This window comes from Schistocerca piceifrons, chromosome X, assembly GCF_021461385.2.
Source record: "Schistocerca piceifrons isolate TAMUIC-IGC-003096 chromosome X, iqSchPice1.1, whole genome shotgun sequence".
Lineage (NCBI taxonomy): Eukaryota > Metazoa > Arthropoda > Insecta > Orthoptera > Acrididae > Schistocerca > Schistocerca piceifrons.
Window position 1 is genome coordinate 593591320 of NC_060149.1, and position 27470 is coordinate 593618789.

The following is a 27470-nucleotide window of genomic DNA, read 5'->3' on the forward strand; positions in this document are numbered from 1 at the left end:
CCGACAACAATTTGCTGCCGATATGCTGCAGCATATTGATGTGGATGCCAGCTTCCTGGAAAGATGTTTAATCTCAGATGAGGCAACCTTTCATGTATCAGGAAGGTTTAATATGCATAATGTTTGGATTTGGGGCTTGCAAAATCCGCATGTTGTCATTGAACAGGTTTGTGATAGCCCTAAACTAAATGTCTCGTGTGGGCTAATGCACAATAGGGTGGTTGGACTGTTGTTCTTTGTGGAACAAACAGAGAATGGGTCAGTGTATGTGGACATGTTGGAGCAGTTTGTGTACCCTCAGATACAATACTTGCAATTCAACATCATTTTTCAACAAGATGGAGTTCCGCCGCATTGGTAACCAGGCTATTTGCAAGTTCCTGGATAGGAAATTTCCCAATCATTGGATCAGACGTGGAGGACCTATTGCCTGGCCACCACGTTCACCCGACATTACGCCGCTTGATTTCATCATGTGGGGATTCGTGAAGGACTGCGGGTGTGCGAACAAAGTGGACGATATTCCTACATTGCGATATTGTATCACTAATGCGATTGCAACAATAACAGAGGAAAAGTTACAAAGAACTTGGCAAGAAATTGCATATAGAATCTATATTCTTCGTGCTACAAATGGTTCACATGTAGAGGTGTATTGATGATAAATAAATAAATTCTTTGAGATGCTTTGCAATGTGGTGCATTTTTCATTGTCATATCTACTGTGGTTTTTCCCCCTAGGTCTTTGAAATCAGGGAGGTTTGAGTGGGACACCCTGTATGTTAACTACATTTGGTGTACAGAAAGATGTGACCTAACATGCACCAAACACAAATTCATAGCAACCTCTATTTCATGAAAACTATTTGACTTTCTTGTTGCAAGTTATTTAATTTTGAAATATTGCAATAACTATGGTGATTAACAAAATGATAAGCAGTTCTTTATGAAGCTGAGAAATAAATCTATGAGATGCACAAGAACCAAACTTTTTACCAGGTAGCTTCTTTAAAATAGTTTAAGAAAAACTGTGGATCAGTCAGCTTGCACGTTTGCCATCCACGCAGTTAGGCAAGCCTGCATGCTGCTGCGCCTCCCCCTGCCCCAGTATACTTGAGTGCGAAGCAGACCCGCAGCAGCTGCCCAACATGCTGCTCTGCTCTGCTCTGCTCTGCTCTTTAGTGCTGCTCCACTATAAGGAACATAGATGGACGACATGTCTTTGCTTTCTGGATGACATCGTTTTTTGAAGAACACCTAAGCTCCCTGACAAACATGTTGAAATGTATTTAAAACTGTAGCTCTTCCACTGAATGTGAAAAAGTGCTGCTTCGTCATCCAAGAAATGAAAATGTTGAGGCACCTAGCTAACAACAATGGAGTCTATCCCAACCCAGAGAAAATAAGACCAGACACATATTACAACTCCTTGGCACAATCATGATGTGAGAAGTTTTCTTTCCATGTGCTTGTGGCCCCAGTCATTTGTTAAGGACTTATGTAACGAGGCACATCCCTTGCAAAAACTACTGGAGGGAGATGCCAAATTTTCCTGCAATGAAATGTAAGATCATCTTGACTTGTCCCTAAGAAGATGCTATCATCATCTCCAGTTCTAGTATTGTATGATAATGCCAAGACTAAACTTCATACTGACACTGTGGCAGGACTGTTGACAAGGTATAGATGTAGGGTGCTCTAATGAGAGCTTCTGAAACAGTGGGTCGCTGTTTATCCAGGAGATGGACCGGTGTCGTGAGTTGTGCTGCATACAATGTGGTGTCTTGGTTAGCATATCTGACTGGTGTGGTTAGGGTTACCAGTTAAAATTAAAGCATCAACAATTATTTGTTATTCATAGTTATCATTTCCGGAAGGTTCTAAAAATGTCTTACGATGTAATATTTGAATATTCTGGAATATTCAGTGTTTGTATAAATAGTAGCACTCTTTGTCCAGGAGTTCAGTTCTGTTCTGGATGTACATTGGTGTTCCTAATAAATGTGCTTTCAGTGCTAAGTGTTGTATTTCATTAATGGCCCTGCTTTCAGATTTCGAATTCATTGCAGGTACAGCATGACATTGTTATTGCTAAGAGTTTCATTATTACAATGGATGCGCTGTCACCTAGTAAAGAATATTCTAATTGTACTTTAATTTCGCTCTTGAGTTGAGACTATCAAACAAGGGGAGGCCATGACATTGGGACGACTGATTTACTTCAAACTCTGTACACCTGTCAGTAGGCCATTAAAACAACATAGTGTGCAAGTAGAGAGGTGCACTACTGTGGCAGTTCTGAGAAAATCGCAAGAGAAGTTTTGCGCATCTGTTATGTAACTGATGTACCTGTGCGTAGGTGCCGTATGCTAGAGTTCATGGTGGTCATGTGGTTAGCGTTTCAGCTTTGTTGTAAGATGAGTGTGTAAGAGGTGAGGGTTCGACTCCTGCTCAAACCTTCATTTTTTTGTAGTACAAGTGTAAATTCTGTGATATTCAAAAAATTTGTGCCTACACTATTCATTCTTGCTAAGTTAGCAAATACTCACTGCTACACAGGTTAACTGCCAAGTGGGTCCTGTCTGTGTGTCTGCAATGATCATATAAAGTTGATCGTCGGTAAAGCAGATGCCAGACTGATTCATTGGAAGAATCCTAAGGAAAAGCATTCAAAAAAACAAAGGAAGTAGGTTACAGTAAAATTGTTCGCCCACTGCTTTAATACTGCTTACCGGTGTGGGATCTGTACCAGATAGGGTTGACAGAAGAGAGAGAGAAGATCCAACGAAGAGCAGCGCGCTTCGTTACAGGATCATTTAGTAATCGTGAAAGCATTACGGAGATGATAGATAAACTCCAGTGGAAGACTCTGCAGGAGAGACCCTCAGTAGCTCGACTCGAGCTTTTGTTAAAATTTCGAGAACATACCTTCACTGAGGAGTCAAGCAGTATATTGCTCCCTCCTACATATATCTCGCAAAGAGACCACGAGGACAAAATCAGAGAGATTAGGGCCTACACAGAGGCATACTGACAATCTTTCTTTCCATGAACAATACGAGACTGTAATAGAAGGGAGAACCGATAGAGGTACTCAAAGTCCCCTCTGCCATACACCGTCGGGTGGCTTGCAGAGTATGGATGTAGATGTAGATGTAGAACAGTGTGTCGTGTAGTACACTAGCTAGCTACTGCACCTAATTACCTGCACATGATGCTAATGGCTGGTGTATTTTCATGAGTGAAACAATGATGCCACATCAAACTGTGTATAGACATTATGGTTAGTGCTGGCTAATGTGCGTCCTCATTTAGGGTTTATGGATGTGGTCATGTACTTGATGCCAAAACACCAGTATTGCATGCAGCAATTAAACTGCATCACACCAGAAAGCACAGTGGACTACATTACATGTGAATGCACAAGCTGGTGGTAAATGAATGAGGATGGAATCCTGTAACTACTCCTCCTGTAGGTGGGACTTCAATTTAGCACTGACTGATACTTGTTATACTGTTCTAGGTCATGACCATTTCCAGTAAAATTTATGGAACCTTAAAAATAAATCATTGGTAACCTTCCTATCACTTTTATTCAAATATGAGAGGCAGAATAATTTCACAAATCGTCGAAGGAAGCAGATTTGGTCCTTGAGCTTCAAACTGGTGAAAAACCAAATATTCCCCAATAATTAAGGAAGTATTGCCCTAACAAGCTGTGTAGGAAAGATCTTGGAATGATTGGTAAACTGTCTCCAGGTCTGGAAACTCACCTACTCTCATTGCGTGTTCGGAAGATACTCATCCACCATTGACAATCTGAATGCCCTGGTTACTGAAGACATCCAGAATCCCCTCCCCTCCAAACTACTGGAGAGTTTATATACCTGCATATGTTTTTAAATTTATATTTTATGAAAATAAAAAGAAAAAATGGGAAAAAATATGGCAGTATTCACAGAAGAGTGTAAGTAGTGGATTTTCTTCACTAATCTATATTGTGCTTTGAGTGAGTCCCCAAGATCTGTTCCCAAAATAAATTTGCCATTTGATCAGAAGTCTGACATGATCTTAAGGGCGGGCGCAAAATCAGTCGTTTTTATCCTGAAAAATACCTAATCCATTCAGACTCGAGTGCTCTTCAGTATGTACTGCAGATAAAATAGCATGGAACATCCAGAATATCTTTCTCCACCTACAAAGGTTGGGGACCAGGACATGTGAGAATTCAGGGAAACTAATCAGAAGATTGTGACAGGGTGACTTCCTACATCTAACAGTGCCACTTAAAGAAATCGAAATGTAACAAAATTCTTATCTCTGATGTTTGCAGTTGCAGTTGGTTGGCAGAATTCCTAGGTATTGATAAATCTTCATTTCTGCCTATACAGTGGAGCCTCACATAGTGAGCATAATTCGTTCGAGAATCTCACTCATAGTTTGAAACAATTGTTAAGCGAAACAATTTATCACATCTAAATTAATGTAAAATAAGATAATGCACACCATGCAGGAAATGTACTAAGTTTTAACTTACTCATGCCATTTATTCAAAGAAAATTATGCAGATAGAATTATGTATTTTGTTATTCATGATACATAACTAATTCCTTTTTAGCTATCTATTGTCATATGTTTCTGCCAACACTTCCAACACTTGGCGAAAAATGCAACACAGCATTATCATCAAATAAATTTTATAGTGCATGTAGCCACTGTTTTATTGGGGTGATGATTTTAAGTGTACGATGCAACCAATTCCCATACTTTCAGCATGTCTCCTATTCGCACCAGAAGATTGCTGCTTTGCTGTTACAACCACATCCTCCTCCTCCTCCTCCTCCTCCTCTTCCTCTTCCTTTGAACAACTCCTCTCCAGAACATCCTGCTGTGAAACTCCCTGCAACTCCATAAGCCCTTCTGTGGTCATTTCTTGGCTGTGATCTTCCACAAGCTCATCGATATAATTGTTATCCACTTCTAGTGCCATGCTCTCGGCCAAAGACTCAATCTCATTGACTACAGGTTCCAAAGGTATTGACTCAAATGCCTCAGAGTCACAGTCGACAACACACTCTGGCCAAAGCTTCTTCCAAGCTAAAGTGAGAGTGCTCTTGGCAACTCCTTCCCCTGCCTTTTCAATCATCTTGACACAGGCAACGATGTTGATGTGATATTTCCAAAACTCTCTGAGAGTGAGATTGGTAGCTATGGTCAACTCAAAGCAATGATCTAGTGTAGAGCAGCTTAAAGTTAGAAATAATCTGTTGGTCCAAAGGCTGGAGAAATGGAGTGATGATGGGTTTCAGAAATTGTAAATTCTTCAAGGAGGTGGTCTTGTAGGCCTGGAGAATGGACAGCAGCATTGTCCATAACAAGCAAGACATGGAGTGGCAGATTCATCTTGGACAAATATTTTTTCACCAAAGGACCAAACATTTCATTGATTGAATCTCAAAAAAGATAACGTGTCACCCAAGACTTGTTGTTGGACCTCCACATCACATTTAACCTGCTATTGTGGACTTTACACTTCTTGAAGGCTCGTGGAGTTTCTGAATGGTAAACAAGCAGGAGTTTAATTTCAAATCACCACTAGAATTGGCACAGAGTAGCAGTGTGAGATGGTCTTTCATTGGCTTGTGACTGGGCAGTGCATCGTCCTCTGCTGTTATAAAGACATGCTTCGGCAACTTTTTCGAGCGTAGACCCGTCTTGTCACAATTAAAAACCTGTTATGGCAGATAACCCTCAGAATCTAATAATATCTTGAAATGCTGATGAAGCTCTCTGTTGCCTTTGTACTGGAGCTAGCTGTGTTGCCATGACTCACAATGCTGTGGATGCTGGTTCTTCTCTTAAACTTCATTAACCACCCACAGCTTCCCTTAAACACTTGATTGGCCATTGATGATCCTGGTGTCTTCTTAACGGGATTAGTGAAAATCATTCTCACCTTCTCACAAATGATGCTCTTGTTAAGTGTCGCCTTGCAATTGCTTTTCATTTATCCGGTAAGGAGCAACCTTTCGACATCATCCTGAATACAAAACCATTGTTTAGATACTCTTGTTACTCCCTTTGAAGCATCTATCTCCTTAATCTTGTCTTTGTTCTTGAGGGTAGTTCAAATAGCTGATGTAGACAGATTGTATGTGCATGCTAAATCAGCAACAATCACACCACGTTCACATTTTTAATGATTTTTACCTTTCATTTCTAAGGTCATTTGCTTTCTTTTATGGTTATTTTCTTGCAGCTTTATCTTCGGGGACATTTCTGTGAAGGTTATTAAAATTTATACAAAAAGCACTTTGTGAACATACGTTTAGAAAAATTTGTGTTCACAAGCTGCTAGGAGAGTGAGCGCTAAACCCAGGCTTTGTACATACTAAAGAAATTGTTCATCTGCCACTGCCGACAATGAAAGGTGTTCATATTGTTGAACAGCTGGTGGCATCACACTAGATCGTTGTCACTCGTTATATGAAAAATTGCTCGTTAAGCGAGTCATTTTTTTTACAATTTGCTTTGCTCATTATGCAAATTGTGTGGTATTGGAGGTGCTTATTAAGCGAGGATCCACTGTACAGTTATTTTTAACTGTGATTGTCATTTATCAAAGAAATAAAGTTTCCAGGCTTCAGGCTGTAAAAACAAATGTAATCACATTCTGATATATATTTTTACACATCTCCTTTACTACAGATACAATGAATGTACATGGATTGTAACTGAGCTGCTTCTAGCAAAAATTAACTTTTAGAATATGAGAGCAAAAATAGTCTACACATTATAACAACTATAGATGTTACACTAAACAAGTCACAGATGTTACTTCACGAAGTGTGAAAATGATCATTCCAGTCAGATAATTGATTCAGCCAAAATTTATATTACACTATTAATAAAATGAAGAAGACACCTGAAAATACACAGTAGGAAATGGCACTGCTCTGACAGTACTAATCATCACGCTTTTGCATGCATATTGCCTGTAAGTTTTGTCCTATAAAAGAAACAACAATCCCAATAATTTAAATTTGTATACCATACATCAGTTGCTGATTGAGTAAAAAAATATGATAATTATTGTTCCTGGCTGTTCGTTGTCTTGGGGGAGACAAAATTTGTGACTGACAGTTCAGTTGTTAGTTGTGGCCAATTTCTTATAAGTGGATAACAACAAAATTCTAGCTTAGTGACAGGACAAGCTATTGTAAATCACTATATCCATGACTTACTGTGTGTGATAAAATTGAAAGTTTATGTAAATTAACATCACATAGATGAGTTACTGGTGCATGACTGTGAGCTTGTGTTGGATACGAACCCAACACAGTCGACTATAACCACAAAGTGTGCTAAAAAAGGAGTTAATCTATGGATTTGTTTGTGAGGCCCATATAATGTAGGAAGCTCTGCAAAATTTGTAAGTTACATGAGCTGGTAGTAAAAAAAAATCACTATTCAGCAATCTACAGTAAAAGTGCCGGCTGTGGTTAAGACATGAAGACCTCAATGTCTGAATCAGCATACACCTCTGAAAATATTAGAAGTTGTCAGTGGATGCACTTAAAAATTGGCAAACTTCCAAAAATTGCAAAATAAAATGAGTTCAGATCATGACAGATGGCTAAAAATTTTACGTGCATTGAGTGCACTCACACAAAAAAAACTTTGAAATTTCTAACCAAAACAAGCAGTTGGTACGTCATTCAGAGAGCTGCAGGTCAAGCATTTACTGTGATTCAAACTGAAGAGACCCTCTCGCAACCTCTGGCAGGTGCTTTTATAACCTCAGACTGGTATTTCCATATTGCACATCATTAGGCTCAGAATTTGCACCAGTATTTATTTATAATTTCCAAATCATTAATGCTAGCTAAAATTTAATTATACAGTGAGAAATGTGCTTTTGTGCCGATTAATTTGATAGGTCAGTAATCTTTAAGTTAGTGTATGCTCACAGTTAACAAAGATGTAACTAGTGAGATTGCTTAATTGAACCATATGAATAGTCCCTGAAATTTATTAATAATAAAGTGACACATCATTCATGTGTTAAATTCCTTCCCCCCCCCCCCCCCTCACCCCTCCTTTTCTGCAGATGCATTCAGTTTTTCAGAAATTTAACAATTTAAATTACAGACAGTTTTAATTATTAAAAACATTAAGTACTGAACAATAACTCCCTAAATTATGCAAAACATTTATAATAAAAATATTGTGTGTGTGTGTGTGTTGAATGCAAGGGTTTGTCTAGCACATGCTGAATTGTTAGTGCATTTAGGTGTCTTGATTAAATTGTTCCCTTTTTTTTTTAAAGTTAGATTTGCATTTACTTGCCTGTTACTGGCAAAACATGATATTGCTAATGAAAGTGGGTACCTTAACAGATGCTTCTCATCAAACACACTCAACACATACATTTTTAGTGTTGGTATCTACATCTGTACTGTATAAGCTACCTCACATTGTGTGGTAAAGGGTACTTAGTGTACCTGTGTCATGTTCCCCTTTTCCTGTTCCAGTCACAAGTAGTTCACAGGAAGAACCATTGCTGGTAAGCCTCAATGCAGGTTTGACTCTTTCTGATTTTATCTTCGTGGTCTTTTCATAAGATATTGGTTAATTCTTCCAGGAACATACTCTCAGAACTTTAACAGTAAACAGCACCATGATGCAAAATGCCTCTCTTGTTGAGTTGCAACTGGAGTTGACCATCTCTGTGATTCTTTCTCATGTACTAAATGGACCTGTAACCAGTCATGCTGCTCTTCTTTGGATCTTGTCTATTTCCTCTATCAATCCTATCCAGTAGGGGGTCCCAGACTGAAAGAATTGGTCAAACAAATGTTTTGTGAGCTACCTCCATTGTTGGTAGATTACATATATCCATCTGGCATCTGCATTACAACTATTAGTTTTATGTGGTCATTACACTTCAGATCCCTCCATACACATACTCCTAGATAGGTGAGCTTAACACATTTGGCCTTTCCTCTGTTGAACAATATCCATTGCCTTTCTATCCCATGGTCACTTATTTTGATGTGTCATTTTGTCGTTTGTGCAACGATTTAGAGGGGGAACTATTTTGCAATCTTCTTCTGTAAAATTATTTTGAAAGCAGACCTTTAATATGTTGGCCATTTCTGTCATCTCCATTTCAGTACCTTAAGGTTAGAATGTGTCTGGACAGATGGCTTTGATCCATTTACTGATTTAACGTTAGGTCAAAACTCCATAGAATTTTTTGCCAAGTCTGTAGATAGTTTACTTTCAAATTAGTTCAAAGTTTCATGTGTGTACCTCCTTACTGTAATTTTACCTTGTTTTGTTTTTGTTTGTGTGTGAGGCTTTTACTGCTTCTGAATTTGCAGTGAAGCTCACTTTGCTTCTGTAGCAGCTTTCGGACATGATTCTCAAACTACCCTGGGTCGTGTCCATCACTCATAACTATACACAGCACATACCTGTCTAAAGTGTATTGTACAGTTCTCTTGAACTTTGTCCATTGATGCTTAATATTGTCAATGCTTGGGATGAAATTTTCGTGTTGACCTGTCAGGTAATCTGAAATCTGTTTCTTGTTGCTCTTGCTAAACAGAGATTTTCCTGGCTTTCTTTGTGTTACTATTTATGGCTGCATTCAGTGATGGTGTAATATTTTTTTGATCAAAGATTCTCTGTTGTAAGCTGACTGTCAAAATTTTAGGATCTGTTTGTTATCGGCAGGTCTAAGATGCTTGTTTCAAGCGTCAGTTCTGTGATTAATGGTGCAAGATAATTTTTGGATGTGGCACTTAGAACAATTTCACACAATTCCCTGTCCCTACTACCCACTCTATAATCATGTCAATCTCCCAGGCTTAACCCAAATTATTTCAGAATCTGTGCTAATCTCACTAGATATTATCATAATTTTAATTATATAAGCATGCCTCCACCACCAGTGTTCAACCAACCTATGCAATACACATACCAGAATTTCGTTCCTGTTAACATCTGGTTTCAGCCAGCTTTCTGTACCTAGTACTGTGTGTTCATTGTTACTGTTTATAAGTCAGACTAGTTCTGGGACGTTTCTGTAGATGCTTCTATAGTTTACTATTACTGCATTAACATTTTATTTCTCCGATCTTTTATGATGAATGCTACCTTGTCTGGAATTGGAATACATCTTTTTGGGCCTGCGGAGGGATTTATCTATCCTGAAAACCCTCATGTGCATCCCATGCGTACTACAGTAGCTTAGTACCCACATTCTGCATGTATTCATGCCTGATCTATTAAGAAATAGTCCTACAAATCCCTACCTGATAGAAGAGGTTGAGAAATCTGAAACAAAGATCATCACACAATTGTCTGATCCTCAGGTTTAAGCTTTCCAGTTGGCCCCAAATCAGAGGACTGCTATTGGTTCTGTGATTGATGCTACAAAATGTTACTCTTCTTCTACCCCACAAGTGAGGCTAGCTATCTTCACCAAATCAGCCTCTTGCCAGTAGGGAATTGAGAATGGCCTCTGAACCCAAGTGGTAGACATTATTCATGCCGATATGAGCTAAGATTTGCAGCTGTGTGCACTCAGTCACAGCCAGCAGGGCCACCTTCACATCTCAGACGAGACTCCCACTGCATGAAAACAAAGTGGACACTAGCCTTCTTTCCTGACCTGCCCACTGTTCCCTTCAGTGGCTCAGTCATCCACCTAACATTGAAGCTGCCAATGACAAGCAATGCCATCTTATTCGCTAATTAGGATCTCCCAGGAAGATTGGCCACAGTCCCAACAGGTGATGCATCCCATGCTGGCTCAGGCGTACTTTCAGCAGTGGGCAATACTTCAAATGTGTTTTTTTAGGCATAAGGGAACATCCATGCAGCCAGTACCCTCTCTCTTTCAATCCAGAGATTCACAACCCCACCGTTGTTCGCCACTAACCATCAGGGAAGTCTTGACTGGTTGGGACATGCAAATCGGAAGGTGCAGCAGCATCAGGGAGCCCAGGTGGTGCTGTAGGCTCCAGAGGTGTCAAAGCATTCATCTCGGGTGCCCCAACAGCACTGCAGCTTAGGGCAGCAGCCTGAAGCATGTGAACTGTGGCAAACACACATTCCATCTGTTTACAGACAGTGACCAATTCCCACTTCATCTGTACACAACAGGCACAAACCCTATCCATCTTTAAATCAGTTTTCATCTACATCATACATAATGTAACACTAACCCAAGGAGTCATTTGGTGCATTTTAAGTTCTGCTGCTATGCTACTTCTAGTTTACACTGCTTCTGAAGTTGGCTAACACAAAGCTAATGTACTAAAAATCTGCACAGAAAAGAAACTTGGAGTAAGTTAGTAAATAATAGTCTCCACGGTACTATAAACAGGTTGCTATTCACTTCTTCACAGAAGTACATGAAAACAGGAATTAAACCAAATACTGTAAATAAAGCAAACTGTTGCTGCTCCAGGCACTACCTCTTGGCTCAGGAACAGCCACTATCCCATTTGATGAAACAGTTATTAATTTTATATTTGTCCATATTTTTTTTTTTTTTCCCCTTTTACAAAATTACACAGTTACTGTACTTATTTCAAGTATCAACTTTGCCTGAACATTGGTTTTTGTACACGTAAATGTCATGCTTGGCTGTATCTTAAGAGTTGCTCTGATAAGAATATTTACTGTCATAAAGGATTGCAGACCCTGTGCCATCAGTGCTGCCCCACTCACAGTACGGAGCTTTCAGTATCTACCACATTTGACAGATGCACAAAGAGTGGTACGAGTCACATGCCTCAGAGTCTTTCTCCCTTTGTTGTCCATGCTGTGACATCCTGTCACGCATCATGCCCATCTTAGATGTGCATATTGAGTGAATGTCCCATCCCCATGGATAAATTGAAAGATATTACCATTGGACTGGAAGCACATAATACTAACAGTCTCAGAATGTTGCACCAAAATCAAGCATTCCAGTATCCACAGCAGCAATATATTTTTTCCACTTTAATAAACCTTTCCTTCATTTCTTCGACTAGTGCTGCATTCAGCTGACTATTCGTAACCCAGTCTCATACAAAACAGCTATCAAATAAAACCACCAGATTGTGCTTATCACTACATTCTTAGCTTTGAAAGTTACAACTACTGATATGCCATTAGTATAATAAAATTGTCAGTGTAAAATCATATACACATTTAACAAGTTGACTGCCAACAGGCTGCTGGTGAACACAGCAGAGCCTCATGCCTGATTCATGTGTCATTCATTGGTCTCATCCTCCACCCTGTTTAGTACAGTATGTGGAGCAATGCTGTTCATTAATTTGTAGTATTCGATTGAGTTGACATTGGTGTACAGGAAGTCAGCTAGAATTTCTTGCTCAACGTTTTGAATTTAGTTTTTGCATCTTTACTGTCAACAGTTTTTACTACTAATTCTCAGCAAAATTTCAGCATCACTCTGCACCCATTATAAAGATGACTGCTAATTTGTATTTTGGCATGAACAGTGAAATTTGCTGAATCATATAATATGAGCATAAATGGTCTTAGCTCAAACTGATACCATACCATCAACCAGTGCGATGGCATGACATCGTGAGCATAGTGATGATGACAGTGATTGTGGTGGTAGTGGTGATGGCATGGACTGCAAGAAATCTACAGCAAGTGGAACTTTAAGAAGCCACAATGGCAACCAAGACTAAACTGGTTCTACCCCACTAGCTCAAGATCATATTTAGAGGTGGTGTTCATCCACAATATATGTTCCTCCAACAAGCTGCATGTGATGGTGATTGTATTATACACACACTCACCCCCCCCCCCCCCCTGCCACTCCCCCTTGCCCTGGCCCTCCCACCGAGCGAGGTGGCGCAGTGGTTAGACACTGGACTCGCATTCGGGAGGACGACGGTTCAATCCCGCATCCGGCCATCCTGATTTAGGTTTTCCGTGATTTCCCTAAATCACTCCAGGCAAATGCCGGGATGGTTCCTCTGAAAGGGCACGGCCGACTTCCTTCCCCATCCTTCCCTAATCCGATGAGACCGATGACCACACTGTCTGGTCTCCTTCCCCAAACAACCAACCAACCAACCAACCTGGCCCTCCCCCTCCCCATCCCTATCCTCCTCCCCATCCCTATCCTCCTCCCCATCCCTATCCTCCTCCCCATCCCTATCCTCCTCCCCATCCCTATCCTCCTCCCCATCCCTATCCTCCTCCCCCTCCCTATCCTCCTCCCCCTCCCTATCCCCCTACCCCACACCTCCCTATCCCCCTACCCCACACCTCCCTATCCCCCTACCCCACACCTCCCTATCCCCCTACCCCACACCTCCCTATCCCCCTACCCCACACCTCCCTATCCCCCTACCCCTCCCCTTACCCCTCCCTATCGCCCCTACCGTCCCCACCCTCCTACCGTCCCCACCCTCCTACCGTCCCCACCCTCCTACCGTCCCCACCCTCCTACCGTCCCCACCCTCCTACCGTCCCCACCCTCCTACCGTCCCCACCCTCCTACCGTCCCCACCCTCCTACCGTCCCCACCCTCCTACCGTCCCCACCCTCCTACCGTCCCCACCCTCCTACCGTCCCCACCCTCCTACCGTCCCCACCCTCCTACCGTCCCCACCCTCCTACCGTCCCCACCCTCCCCACACTCATCCTCCTCCCCCTCCCCCCATCCTCCTCCATGTAGTAGTGTTTGACCTAAGCACATCCTCATGTATTTGTTTTTCTTGTTTTTTGTTGTTAAAATTGTCATTCTTTATATGTGGCACTCTGAATATGCCTCTTGTACATTTAGTTTTTATTTTTGTTGGAGTTTAGTTTTCATACATTGTAGATTAATATTTTATGTTGCAGGTCCCCATGCTCGAACTACAAGAGTCCTTATGTTGATGGTAGTTCCTGGTCATCTAATTTTTATTTACACCATTAATTATATGAAAGGTGGTCATACTTCCCTTACACCACTGTTTGTTTTTGTGTACCTCTGTGCAGCTTTTGTTCAGGTAATCAAGATATCATTTTCATATAATTTATGTAACTATGTTTGCAATGTTCTTTAAAAAGATATTTTCAAGTGATCTACTTTTCCCTCACCATGCTAAGCATTTGTGTTTTGATTATTAGCACAATACATTTACCAGTACATTGTTTTCAATTTTTTGTGCCAAATATATCATCTATCCTTATGGGCTCTTAACTGAAAGAAGACATAAGAATGTGGCATAGAAATTGTGAAAATTTCTGTTCTCAAAACTTTTCCCAAACTGCCGAAGTAGTGTTTGTTATGATGGTAATTTCCTCATTGCTAAACCCATACAGTAAGCAGATGAGTAAGGGTCAGTTCAAATCTGGTCCAACAGTTTGTATCAAATTTTACACCATATCAGTTTTCAGATATGCTAAGGTGGTTCCCCAGTCGCCAAGTACGTGATAGTTAACCGCATCAGATGGTGCTTATGAGTTCTGGGTCTGCACCACAGCAGGTTTGATGCAACCGCAACCATATTAGTTAATATTGTGGGTCATCTCGCAAGCACAAGTCCTTTTGATTGTCAATATTTTTCGGTGGCTTCTTCCATCAGCTGTACCCTGTAACATCAGATTTTAAATGCTTTGTCTCCTTTTCATATTATTTCTTTCCATCTTTCTTTCATTTCCACTGGTTTGTAGTGTTCTGACCTAAACATGTTTTTGAAACCAGTTCCCTTCTGTTCTTCGATATTTGGCAGTGGCTGGGTTCTTTCATTGAAGAAAACATTTTTACCTGTGTGCGATGGTTCACCTTTCCCTGTCAGAGATGTCATTGATAGTGACTTCCAGATTGGTAGTCATATTTTATTTGTGTCTTATTGGTTGATTCTTGTAGTATAAAGAACTGTGGACCATTGAATAAGAACAAATTTCTTTGCTCACAGTTTTCATTTGTATAATTTATATTTTCCATTTTTGGAGTATTTTAGATTCGAGAACAGGGCTGTTGAATTTTGATGAACTGGAAGCTTAATAAACTCCAAAACTGCAACTTATTGACCCATGTACTGCACAGTGTGTTAGACTGCATCTAGCTTGTGAACTGTGCTAACCTAACAGGAACTACTGAAATGCTGCAGTATTGGCATGACCAACTGTACTGACTATTTGATGGAAATTAGAGTTGGATTTTTACTTACACCACAGTACGCAGACAACAGGGTAACCTTTTAAAAAGGATAGAACTTCTGGAGATAATGTGATAATGAGACTAATGCAAAAATATGATTTTGAAATACATCTTTTGAATGTAAATAAATATGGCAGTTGAAAGTAAATAATAAATATGAATAATGGAAAGAGCAAAGTTAACCACTTCCCTTATAGTTGAGGCGGGGAGCTCCATGCTACTCTATCCTGTGCAATCTTCTTCATCTCCCAGTATCTACTGCAGCCTACATCCTTCTGAATCTGCTTAGTGTATTCATCTCTTGGTCTCCCTCTACGATTTTTACCCTCCACACTGCCCTCCAATGCTAAATTTGTGATCCCTTGATGCCTCAAAACATGTCCTACCAACCGATCCCTTCTTCTAGTCAAGTTGTGCCACAAACTTCTCTTCTCCCCAATCCTATTCAATACCTCCTCATTAGTTACATGATCTACCCACCTTATCTTCCGCATTCTTCTGTAGCACCACATTTTGAAAGCTTCTATTCTCTTCTTGTCCAAACTAGTTATCGTCCATGTTTCACTTCCATACATGGCTACACTCCATACAAATACTTTCAGAAACGACTTCCTGACACTTAAATCTATACCCGATGTTAACAAATTTCTCTTCTTCAGAAACGATTTCCTTGCCATTGCCAGTCTACATTTTATATCCTCTCTACTTCGACCATCATCAGTTATTTTACTCCCTAAATAGCAAAACTCCTTTACTACTTTAAGTGTCTCATTTCCTAATCTAATTCCCTCAGCATCACCCGATTTAATTTGACTACATTCCATTATCCTCGTTTTGCTTTTGTTGATGTTCATCTTATATCCTCCTTTCAAGACACTGTCCATTCCGTTCAACTGCTCTTCCAAGTCCTTTGCTGTCTCTGAGAGAATTACAATGTCATCGGCAAACCTCAAAGTTTTTACTACTTCTCCATGAATTTTAATACCTACTCCGAATTTTTCTTTTGTTTCCTTTACTGCTTGCTCAGTATACAGATTGAATAACATCAGGGAGAGGCTACAACCCTGTCTCACTCCTTTCCCGACCACTGCTTCCCTTTCATGCCCCTCGACTCTTATAACTGCCATCTGGTTTCTGTACAAATTGTAAATAGCCTTTCGCTCCCTGTATTTTACCCCTGCCACCTTCAGAATTTGAAAGAGAGTATTCCAGTTAACATTGTCAAAAGCTTTCTCTAAGTCTACAAATGCTAGAAACGTAGGTTGCCTTTTCTTAATCTTTCTTCTAAGATAAGTCATAAGGTTAGTATTGCCTCACGTGTTCCAACATTTCTATGGAATCCAAACTGATCATCCCCGAGGTCCGCTTCTACCAGTTTTTCCATTCGTCTGTAAAGAATTCGCGTTAGTATTTTGCAGCTGTGACTTATTAAACTGATAGTTCGGTAATTTTCACATCTGTCAACACCTGCTCTCTTTGGGATTGCAATTATTATATTCTTCTTGAAGTCTGTGGGTATTTGGCCTGTCTCATACATCTTGCTCACCAGATGGTAGAGTTTTGTCATGACTGGCTCTCCCAAGGCCGTCAGTAGTTCTAATGGAATGTTGTCTGCTCCCGGGGCCTTGTTTCGACTCAGGTCTTTCAGTGCTCTGTCAAACTCTTCGCGCAGTATCTTATCTCCCATTTTGTCTTCGTCTACATCCTCTTCCATTTCCATAATATTGTCCTCAAGTACATCACCCTTGTATAAACCCTCTATATACTCCTTTCACCTTTCTGCCTTCCCTTCTTTGCTTAGAACTGGGTTGCCATCTGAGCTCTTGATATTCATACAAGTGGTTCTCTTCTCTCCAAAGGTCTCTTTAATTTTCCTGTAGGCAGTATCTATCTTACCCCTAGTGAGACAAGCCTCTATATCCTTACATTTGTCCTCTAGCCATCCCTGCTTAGCCATTTTGCACTTCCTGTCGATCTCATTTTTGAGACGTTTGTATTTCTTTTTGCCTGCTTCATTTACTGCATTTTTATATTTTCTCCTTTCATCAATTAAATTCAATATACCTTCTGTTACCCAAGGATTTCTATTAGCCCTCGCCTTTTTACCTACTTGATCGTCTGCTGCCTTCACTACTTCATCCCTCAGAGCTACCCATTCTTCTTCTACTGTATTTCTTTCCCCCATTCCTTTCAATTGTTCCCTTATGCTCTCCCTGAAACTCTCTACAACCTCTGGTTCTTTCAATTTCTCCAGGTCCCATCTCCTTAAATTCCCACCTTTTTGCAGTTTCTTCAGTTTCAATCTGCAGTTCATAACCAATAGATTGTGGTCAGAATCCACATCTGCCCCTGGAAATGTCTTACAATTTAAAACCTGGTTCCTAAATCTCTGTCTTACCATTAAATAATCTATCTGATACCTTTTAGTATCTCCAGGATTCTTCCAGGAATACAACCTTCTTTTATGATTCTTGAACCACATACTTGTCTGGAACTAATAGAATACAGAAACACATGTGTATACACCTATACACCCATACGTTGGCATGGCTATATTGATCCACCTGAATGCATTGTGCCAGCACTGGAGTTGGATAGTAATGTGGGGTTGTGTCACGTGGAGTGGACTAGCGGAGAAATAGGCAGGTATTTGTTTAGAGGGTTGGGGATAGGTGACTGGTAGCTGGGAGGGTGAGAGATTATATGTCATGCTGGTGAGGTGAGCTTGTTTTGTCTGGGCAAGAGTAGCTGATGTGGAGAAGTAGATTGAGAGGCCAAAATAGGACAGAGGAAGAGGGCGGCTGCAGAGGTGAGGGTATGAATGCTAGATAAATGAGCTTACGGTCATCAAGCGGGGGCTAGCGGGTACTGAGGCCACAAGTATTACAGGATCAAAGGGTGTGTTGCAACGACAAACCTTTATCTACATAATTGAGCAGGGAGAGAGGGGGATGTTAAGGGTTGTGAAGCAGGTATTGAAATAGAGCATGTTCTCAACAGTGTGTTCTTTTGTTGGCTGGTCAATTGTGCAGGTGGCCAGAGTTTAGTGGTGGCCATTGCTGTGGGCAGCTGTTTGATTATCATACACACGTAAAATTCTCTGTAGAAATTGTGGTAGAGATGGCACATGATATGATATGACTGTTTTCTCAGATGGCCCTGCCCCTGATGGGAGAGAGGAGAGGAGGGGAGGGTAGATGCTGGGTGGATACACAGGACATTTCTTGTACATGAGTCTTCTGCAGGGGTAGGACCCATGTGGCAATTGGTTTGTAGTGTGGCATAGGGATGGACTACCATTTTTTTTTTTTTTTTTCTAGATCTGGTGGACAACAAAATACTGCTTTGGAAGGAGTGGGAAGTATTGTGGCTAGGGTGTTCTTGGTTTCCAGGCATGGTGTAGAGTAGCTGAAGTCGTGATGAAAAAGATGGTTAAGTTCCTCCAGTCCACAATGTTATTGGGTAATGAGGGGGTGTGCTAGTTTCTAGCTGATTCGTGGAAGTTGTTGGAAGATCAGGGGCATATGTGGATGTAGTCGCTTCATCACCCAGTACTCCCAGCATAGCATCCTGACGGGAGTTGTTGTTCCAGCTGCCTAATGGTAGCAAGAACTGAATTGTCTATTCCAGAAGAAGAGAAATATTTCTTTCCAGTGTAAAGTCCCTGCACAGGTGCAGCAAAACTTGGTGCCAGGAGTGACTACTACTTCTTCTTCTTCTTCATTGTCTTCACGATGACTTACTTAGTTTGTTCATTCACTATAGCATCATGTAGTTCAGGTACTTCCACCTGGGATGTGGAATTCAGATAACATTATCACAAGAAATAGTCCTGAAGATCCCCAATACCCTTCTATTTTTGTCTAAAGACACATCTTTTTCAGTGGTGACTGATGCTGTACGTTAGCTAGCCTCTAGAAAACAGTTCATTGGAGCCTTTTGCATAAAAGAATTCAGATAGCAACAAACATGTGTAGCCTGTCAAATATTGTTTCATTATTTCTTTCGAGGAACGAATGAAGATTTCTGTACAACTGCTACTTTGTATTTTGTCTCGAGAAAAACATCATCAGTGTTTGGAAGAAATGATATTATCCTCAGATACACATGACATCTATTGACAATAACAACTATCTTTCTTCTTGTTGCATCAATTTTTCACATATAAAGACCTTAGAAACTTAAGGGAAAATCCTGCCACCATTTGTACATTACTACTGAAGTCAAAAGTGCACGGCAGTGTGTCTGCAGTCTTAAAACAACAGGGAATTTTAAATCTCCCATTTATTAATAGTGGCTACTTTCCACTCCCACCACTATTGATGGACAGCAGTGCCTTAAGTCTCTCTCTCTCTCTCTCTCTCTCTCTCTCTCTCTCTCTCTCTCTCTCTCTCTGTCTGTCTGTGTTGCTTGGCTTATAATTGTGAATCAATTGTGGCAGAGTATTTCTCTCTATTCCCATCACCTGACATCTTTAATAGTAGACACTTCCCATCTCAACAACTTGTCGTCACTTAAATATTGGCAGAAGAGATTAAAACATTTTTAGAAACAGTCCAGTTTGCCATTTGATGCATAGAAATCTTAGAGACTGATCTTTGGTTGTTTCCTGAACTTTTTTGTGCAGTACATATCTGATTATTGAAATGTTACCTGCTCTCATTCCTTGAAAGTATTTTAAAAGACATCATTTCTATGTCTTCAAGTTAATGTGTATATGTTCATCCTTTACAAACTGTAACAAAAACATGTGCTTCAGTGTTCAGGAGGGCTTCTTTATTTTTCATTGTTTCCTACAAAGAAGATTGTACCAAATCGTAAATTTCTTATCAATGTTGTTAAGTTTAATGCTACTCTTGCCTTAGACACCATGGATAACCATCAGCTTCTACTGAACCATTACTTTTCTTCTTTTACAGGCTATACTAAGAGACACTCTTTGCATGCAAATTGACACACGTCTGTACAACACAATAGGGTTAAGTACACTTGTCAGAACTGCCACCAGATAACATTGTGCAAGTCCCACAATATTTTATTAAAATAACTGTTCACTATCTTCAGACAGTGATGGTTGCTTTTGTCACTGCTGCAAGACGCAACTGGTGATATGTGGCAGCATTGAAATTGATTGGTCCAGGAGCAGGTGTTACGCATGCACCAGTTGGTGTTAACAGTTGGAGCCTCTCCGCACATGTGTAGTTCCTCCTCCTAACCCAATAAATTTCTACAGTGACACCCAATTATCTCTAGCTGTGTCTTGCAGTAGTGATGACAGCAACCACCACCAGTTAAAGACATTGAACAATCCCCCCCATTGCCCCTTGATGAAATATTGTGGGGCTTGCACAATCTTATCAAACAGCAAACCTAAGAAGAGCATTTGCAACAGATCTGTCACAAAAGCTTGGAAAGTCACAGCACAATAGAATTATTTGATGTCTTTGGGAAGTTGAGTCTAATACGATATCAGCTCCCCTGACTTTGATGTAGAATGGGTTTGACTCAATAATACTGATTCATCAGTGAACTCAATTTTATTTCATTTGCTCTAAGTGTGTTGAAAGTTGCTTGGAGGGGAGGAGAGGGGGGGGGGGGGGGTGACCTAAGACATATGTAAGTATCGATTGTCATTTACAGAGAGACACTCATTGGCACAAAGTTTGTGTAAGTGAAAAGAAAGCCCCCAACTACATGTTACGACTTTCATCAAAAGCAGGTATTTGTTACAACAAGATTAGTTACAAGCAAATTTAAATAATATTGTTCTTATGAGAGTTGCAATGGGACCTATGAAAATAGTTCGTAAAAGTGGACATTCGTAAAAGTCAGTTCATTAATACCCATACCCTATATAGCCACTGTGAATATTACAAAAATTGAGTTGGTCTCGAAAGAGCATCAGATTGTGTCTGTGCATTGGTACTTGTCGATATGTTTTCTGCTCAGTTACCATTCAATACAACATTAAAGGCTGTAGGTGTTTGCGTATGGACTGTTATGGACTTTACTCTCTTGATGTCTATCTCCCTCCTGAAAGGGAGATGACACATCAAGAGAGAGTAAACTTGATCCATTAGTTGCCTGCGCCTTTACTCCTTCTGAGTGATTTCAATGCCCAATAACCATATTGGATGGCAGTAGAACATTTGACAAAGACAGTATAATGTAACAAGTGGTCACAGGTCTTGACCTGTGTTTATGCAGGGTAGTGACCTGTTATGGAAAATTGGGAATTCTCAGTTAATTTGAATTTACTGAGAAATTTGGAAGTCTCAGAATTCTGAAAGATTTGCAAAATTCCGAAAGACTGTGGGGAGAACTGAACCGTTCATTAAAGGAAAGAAACAGAATGAGTCATTTTGTCACAAATCGCTTGGAGATTATGCTTCAGAAAGAAGTGGGTGTGACCATGTAATGAAAGGTGAAGGGTTTGCATTGGATTATATTAATGTTTGTTGCATGAGAGCTGCTCCTTTGCGGAACTTGAGAAAACTTCAGATTTGTCAGTGGGTACTTGGACTTCAGGTGTTCCTCATTGCATGATTGTAAATACAATGAATTATAACTTCAGCATAAGAATTTGTCATATAATTGTGAGGTTTTTTTGTTAGGTTAGATTAGTATTCAGGCTTCAGTTTTTTTACTAATTTCAATGCAAAGTAGTACTTTGTGGATTTTCTCTCTGTCATGCTTAAGTTAACAATGATGATAGTGTGAAGTGTGTTGTGTGTCCACTTACAGACATGGCATCACCATGAAAGTCCACTGATATTACATTCCAGTTACAACAGTTCGAAATGTGTTCCTGTAATGTTTTCTCGTACAGTTAAGGATATTGCACAGTGTTGTAGCATGGCAGGGAATGGTGATGGATGTCAGTAATGAAGGAATTTCCAAGGGTGGCAAAAGACAACTTACAGTCCACAGCCAAGAATAATGCATGTGAAAGTAATGTGGCAGTGACGGAGTATCTGTTCTTATCCATACACTATGCTTTGACGAAACCTGAACAAAAATCTTTCCATTTATTTTGCTTTTTCCATTTTTCACAACTTCAAAGATGTTAGACACATTATGTCGATATGAGCCTATGATTCACTTTGGTCCCACACATAAAATGATATGATTTTACACACAGTATAATATAGTGCCTGATTGTTGTTAAGTCTACATTTACATATATACTCCGCTAGCCACCAAGCAGTGTGTGGCGGAGGGCAGAATTCGTGCCGAAGTCATATTCCCGCCCCCCCCCCCCCCCCCCCCCCCCCCCCCTGTTCCACTCGCGGATCGCGCGAGGGAAAAACAACTGTCTGAATGCCTCAGTACGAGCTCTTATTTCCCTTACCTTTGAGTGATGATCATTACGTGATTTGAGAGATGGTGGTAATAATATATGCTCTACATCCTTGGCGAAGATTGGATTTCGGAATTTAGTGAGCCCCTTCTGTTTAGCGCGTTGTCTATCTCTAAGACTGGACGAACTAACATATTGTAAGCTATTTTCTTTGTTGAAGCACTGCATCGCTTCATGATTCTACCAATAAACCGCAATCTAGAGTTCGCCTTACCCGTTACTTGTGTAATCTGATCATTCCATTTGAGATCATTTTGAATAGTCACACCAAGATACCTGACTGATGTTTCCGCTTCCAAAGACTGATCATTTATTTTGTACTCATACAGTAATGGGGATTTTCGTCTTGTTATACGCAATAGGTTACACTTACTAATATTGAGAGATAACTGCCAGTCATTACACCACACATTTATTTTTTGCAAATCCTTATTGATTTGTTCACAATGTTCGTGTGATACTACTTTCCTGTAGACTACAGCATCATTGGCAAACAGTCAAAGGCTGCTGTCAATACCATCAAACCCCCCCCCCCCCCCCATCCCCCCCCAGGGGGTCCACAACTCTCTTGTGGATACGTGCGCCCTCACCTCTGGCTCTTTCCTTCCCTTTCTCACCCTCTGGGAGTATGGTTTGTGCCTACGTCCGGAGACGAACGCTCGTAAATGTAACGCATTCTTCGCCTTCTCTGCTTGTATGTCTTCATCCTTCCTTTGTCCTTCTCTTTTCTTTTCCTTACCTCTTCTCTTTACCCTTTTCTCCGCTGCGGCGTTTGAGACCTCTCTTCTTTCCTTTCCCTTTCTTTGTTTTTCCCTTTCTCTTTCTTCCTCCCTGTGCGTGTCTGAAGGCCGACCCATGCATTTTTGTCCGTAGCCGGTGACGGGGTAACGCGTAATTCCCCGCCCCGGGTAGACAGGTAGGACACGTACGTACCCCCTGGTAACGGCCAGGCCCAGAGAGGGGTGATTACCCGAGCTGATACCTTCCGAAAGTGCCGATTGGTCCCTCCGTCCGTTTGTCGGGAGGTGTGACCTGAAGTGTGAACAATCACCTAAGGCGGGAGTGCCCTCAGAGAGGGCCCTCACAAGGGAGGAGCGCGCCATCGAAGACGCCGGTAATCATGGGGAATTCTTCCGCAATGGTTTCTTCACCTTCCACTATGTCTGCTCACAAGTGTAAGTTCACTGAGTCTCAGCCACAGACAGTTCTTCCATCGTTGCCACAGTTCCTTGTTGTTTCTCGGTCTGACGAAGGTCACGACTTCTCCACGGTCAACCCTTTCATTATTCAGAAAGGTGTCGACGCTATTGCAGGTCCTGTAAAGTCTTGTTCCAGATTACGGAATGGCACCTTGTTGTTATAAACAGTCAGTGCCCTCCAGGCACAAAAATTGCTGCGTACTTCACTGCTCCACACTTTCCCTGTCCGGGTTGAAGCGCACCGCACTTTAAATTCCTCGCGTGGAGTAGTTTATACACGCTCCCTCGATGGATTGTCTGACGAAGAAATTCAGCACTACCTGTCTGACCAGGGCGTAACGGCTGTTCATAGAGTTATGAAAAGGGTTGACACGAACATCATTCCAACCCGCACTGTCTTCTTGACATTTGACAAAGTTCAACTCCGATCGAAAATCAAAGCAGGCTATTAGATAATTTCCGTTCGCCCTTACGTCCCAAACCCTACGCGTTGCTATCGGTGTCAGCGGTTCAATCACACCAGCCAGTCCTGTTCCAATCCGGCCAAATGGGTTACGTGTGGCAAGGATGCCCATGAGGGTGCTTGTCCACCTCCATCCCCTCGCTGCATCAACTGTATGGGTGACCACGCTGCTTCCTCTCGAGATTGCCCCGTTTTTAAAGACGAAAAGCTCATCCACGAAATCAGAGTGAAGGAAAAGGTGTCGACCTTTGCTGCTCGAAAATATTTGCCAGACGACAGCCCACCGTGCCTCAGACAGGAAAATACAGCACTGTCCTTGCTTCTCCTTGGCCAACAAAGGAGGTGGCCATTCAGACTTGCGACCTCACCTTTAGTGCCACTGTCGTCAGATCGGCCAGCGCAAAGATCGCCCGTTCAACCTCACCACTTTCGCCTGCCCACTCTGTGGCTCACCCTTCATCGGGTTCTGCTAAATCTCGAGCTCAAAAGTCAGACACCAAGACTTTGAAAAAAGAGCATACTCGTGAAGATTTTTTACGTACCCCACCTTCACAACCATCAGTTCCTCCTCCATCTAAACATCATATTTCCAAGAAGGCTACTAAGAAACCCAGTTCATCTCCTTCTCCGCCAAGGCGTGTCCCATCTACAGCACCACCTGGTGGAAATCGCCCTCGGCCGTCTTCTGTGTCGCCGAGGCGCACTGCTGGCGGCCGATCAACCGGCCGATTGCTGGTGGCGGGAGCTGCTCCTGAACAACCTAAAGATCAGGATCTTCTGCCTTCAGCTGAATGCGATTCCATGCTGTCGGTCGCAAGCTCTGAGCAGTCGTTGAGTTGACGGCAACCTTGGTCACATTCCTCCATTTTCTGTTCACCCTATGTCCATTATCCACTGGAATATCCGCGGCATTCGAGCCAATCGGGATGAATTGTCGATACTCTTACGATCCTACTCACCGGTCATCTTCTGTCTTCAGGAAACAAAGCTGCGTCCCCATGACCGCTTTGTTCTCCCCCATTTTCAGTCCATCCGATTTGATCTCCCCTCTGTTGAAGGCACTCCAGCCCATGGAGGACTCATGATTCTTCTCCATGATGCTCTCCATTATCACCCAATCCATTTAAACACTTCCTTCCAAGCTGTTGCTGTCTGTCTTTCCCTTTCTGGATATACCTTTTCTCTTTGTACTGTATACATTCCATCGTCCACACCAATGGCACGAGCTGATCTCCTTCATCTTCTTGGTCAGCTTCCACCCCCCCACCCCCCTATTTGCTGGTTAGGGACTTCAATGTCCACCACCCGCTTTGGGGATCTCCACATCCTTGTCCACGTGGCTCACTATTGCTAGACGTCTTCCACCACGCGGATCTAGTTTGCCTCAACACTGGGGTCCCTACATTTCTGTCTGCCTCCACGACAAATTTCTCTCATTTGGTCATTTCGGTCGGTACTGTTCCGCTAGCTCGGCGCTTCGAATGGTTCGCCCTTGATGATACACACTCGAGTGACCACTTTCCATGTGTCCTTAGACTGCAGCCTCAACTGCCATATATGCGCCCGCGATGCTGGAAGTTTGCCCAAGCTGATTGGACACTTTTTTCGTCTCTAGCGACATTCGATGACCGTCACTTTCCCAGCGTCGACGATGAGGTTACACATATTACCGACGTTATTCTTACAGCTGCGGAACGTTCAATACCACGCACCTCCGAATTGCCCCGGCACCCCCCAGTTCCTTGGTGGAACGAGTCGTGCTGTGACGCAATACGTGAGCGGCGACGTGCTCTTCGCGTTTTCCTCCACCATCCTACTTTGGCCAACTGTATCTGCTATAAGCAGTTCCGTGCCTGATGCCGTCGCATCATCCGCGATAGCAAGAAGGCAAGCTGGAAATTCTTTATTAGCTCATTTAACACCTTCACTCCCTCCTCGGAAGTTTGGAGTCGGCTTCGACGGTTATCAGGCGCGCCTAGTTTCTCCCCGGTCTTTGGGCTCACTGTCGCGCATGATACATTAGTGGACCCCGTCGCAATTTCTAACTCATTGGGTCAGCACTTTGCTGAGATTTCGAGCTCTTCAAATTACCCGCCAGCGTTTCTCCCGAAGAAATGTGCAGCGGAAGTGCGACCTCTTGCTTTCTCCTCTCAAAATCGCGAAAGCTACAATACTGTTTTCTCCATGCGGGAACTCCAACATGCACTCTCTTCTTCTCGCTCCTCCCCCTCCCCCCCCCCCCCCCAGGACCGGATGGTATCCACGTCCAAATGTTGCTGCATTTATCAACCCATAGTCTGCATTACCTCCTTCGCCTTTATAATCGAATTTGGACCAACAGTACTTTTCACAGACGATGGCGGGAAGCTATCGTCATTCCTGTTCCAAAACCTGGAAAGGACAAACATCTCCCCTCTAGCTATCACCCCATTTCTCTCACGAGTAGTGTATGTAAGGTTTTGGAGCATATGGTGAATTGCCGTTTAGCTTGGTGGCTGGAGTCCCGCAGTCTTTTAACACCTGCCCAATGCGGATTCCGAAAGCATCGTTCTGCAGTTGACCATCTTGTTTCTCTCTCCACTTATATCATGAACAATTTTCTCCGGAAACGCCAAACAGTAGCAATATTTTTTGATCTGGAGAGAGCATACGATACCTGTCGGAGGACAGGCATCCTCCACACACTGTTCTCTTGGGGCTTTCGAGGTCGGCTGCCCCTTTTTCTTCGTGAATTTATGGCAGAGCGCACATTTAGAGTGCGGATGAACACTACTCTCTCCCGTACTTTCTCCCAAGAAAACGGGGTACCCCAGGGCTGCGTGCTGAGTGTTGTACTGTTTGCCATTGCCATAAATCCAATTATGGAATGTCTCCTTCCTGATGTCTCGGGCTCCCTCTTTGTGGACGATTTTGCGATCTACTACAGCTCTCAACGGACCAGCCTTCTTGAACAATGTCTTCAAGGATGTCTCGATCACCTCCACTCTTGGAGCATCGAAACCGGCTTCCATTTTTCTCCCAGTAAGACCGTTTGTGTTAATTTTTGGCGACGTAAGGAGTTTCTTCCACCCTCCTTACATCTAGGACCTGTCAACCTTCCATTTTCGGACGTCGCTAAGTTCTTATGTTTGACAGAAAACTGTGCTGGTCCTCCCATGTTTCCTATCTTTCGGTTCGCTGTCTGCGATCCCTCAACACCCTCCGTGTCCTGAATGGTACCTCCTGGGGAGTGGACCGAGTGGTCTTTCTCCG

General features: G+C 42.0%; 1 protein-coding gene across 1 annotated transcript in view; it reads left to right on the forward strand.

Moving 5' to 3' along the window:
- LOC124722103 (solute carrier family 41 member 1-like) overlaps positions 1-27470 on the forward strand; it is a 166082-nt gene that overhangs the window by 132313 nt on the left and 6299 nt on the right. The window contains exon 8 of the mRNA XM_047247301.1: positions 13891-14039. Coding sequence (XP_047103257.1) covers positions 13891-14039 — 149 coding nt within the window. The remainder of the gene's footprint in view (positions 1-13890; positions 14040-27470) is intronic.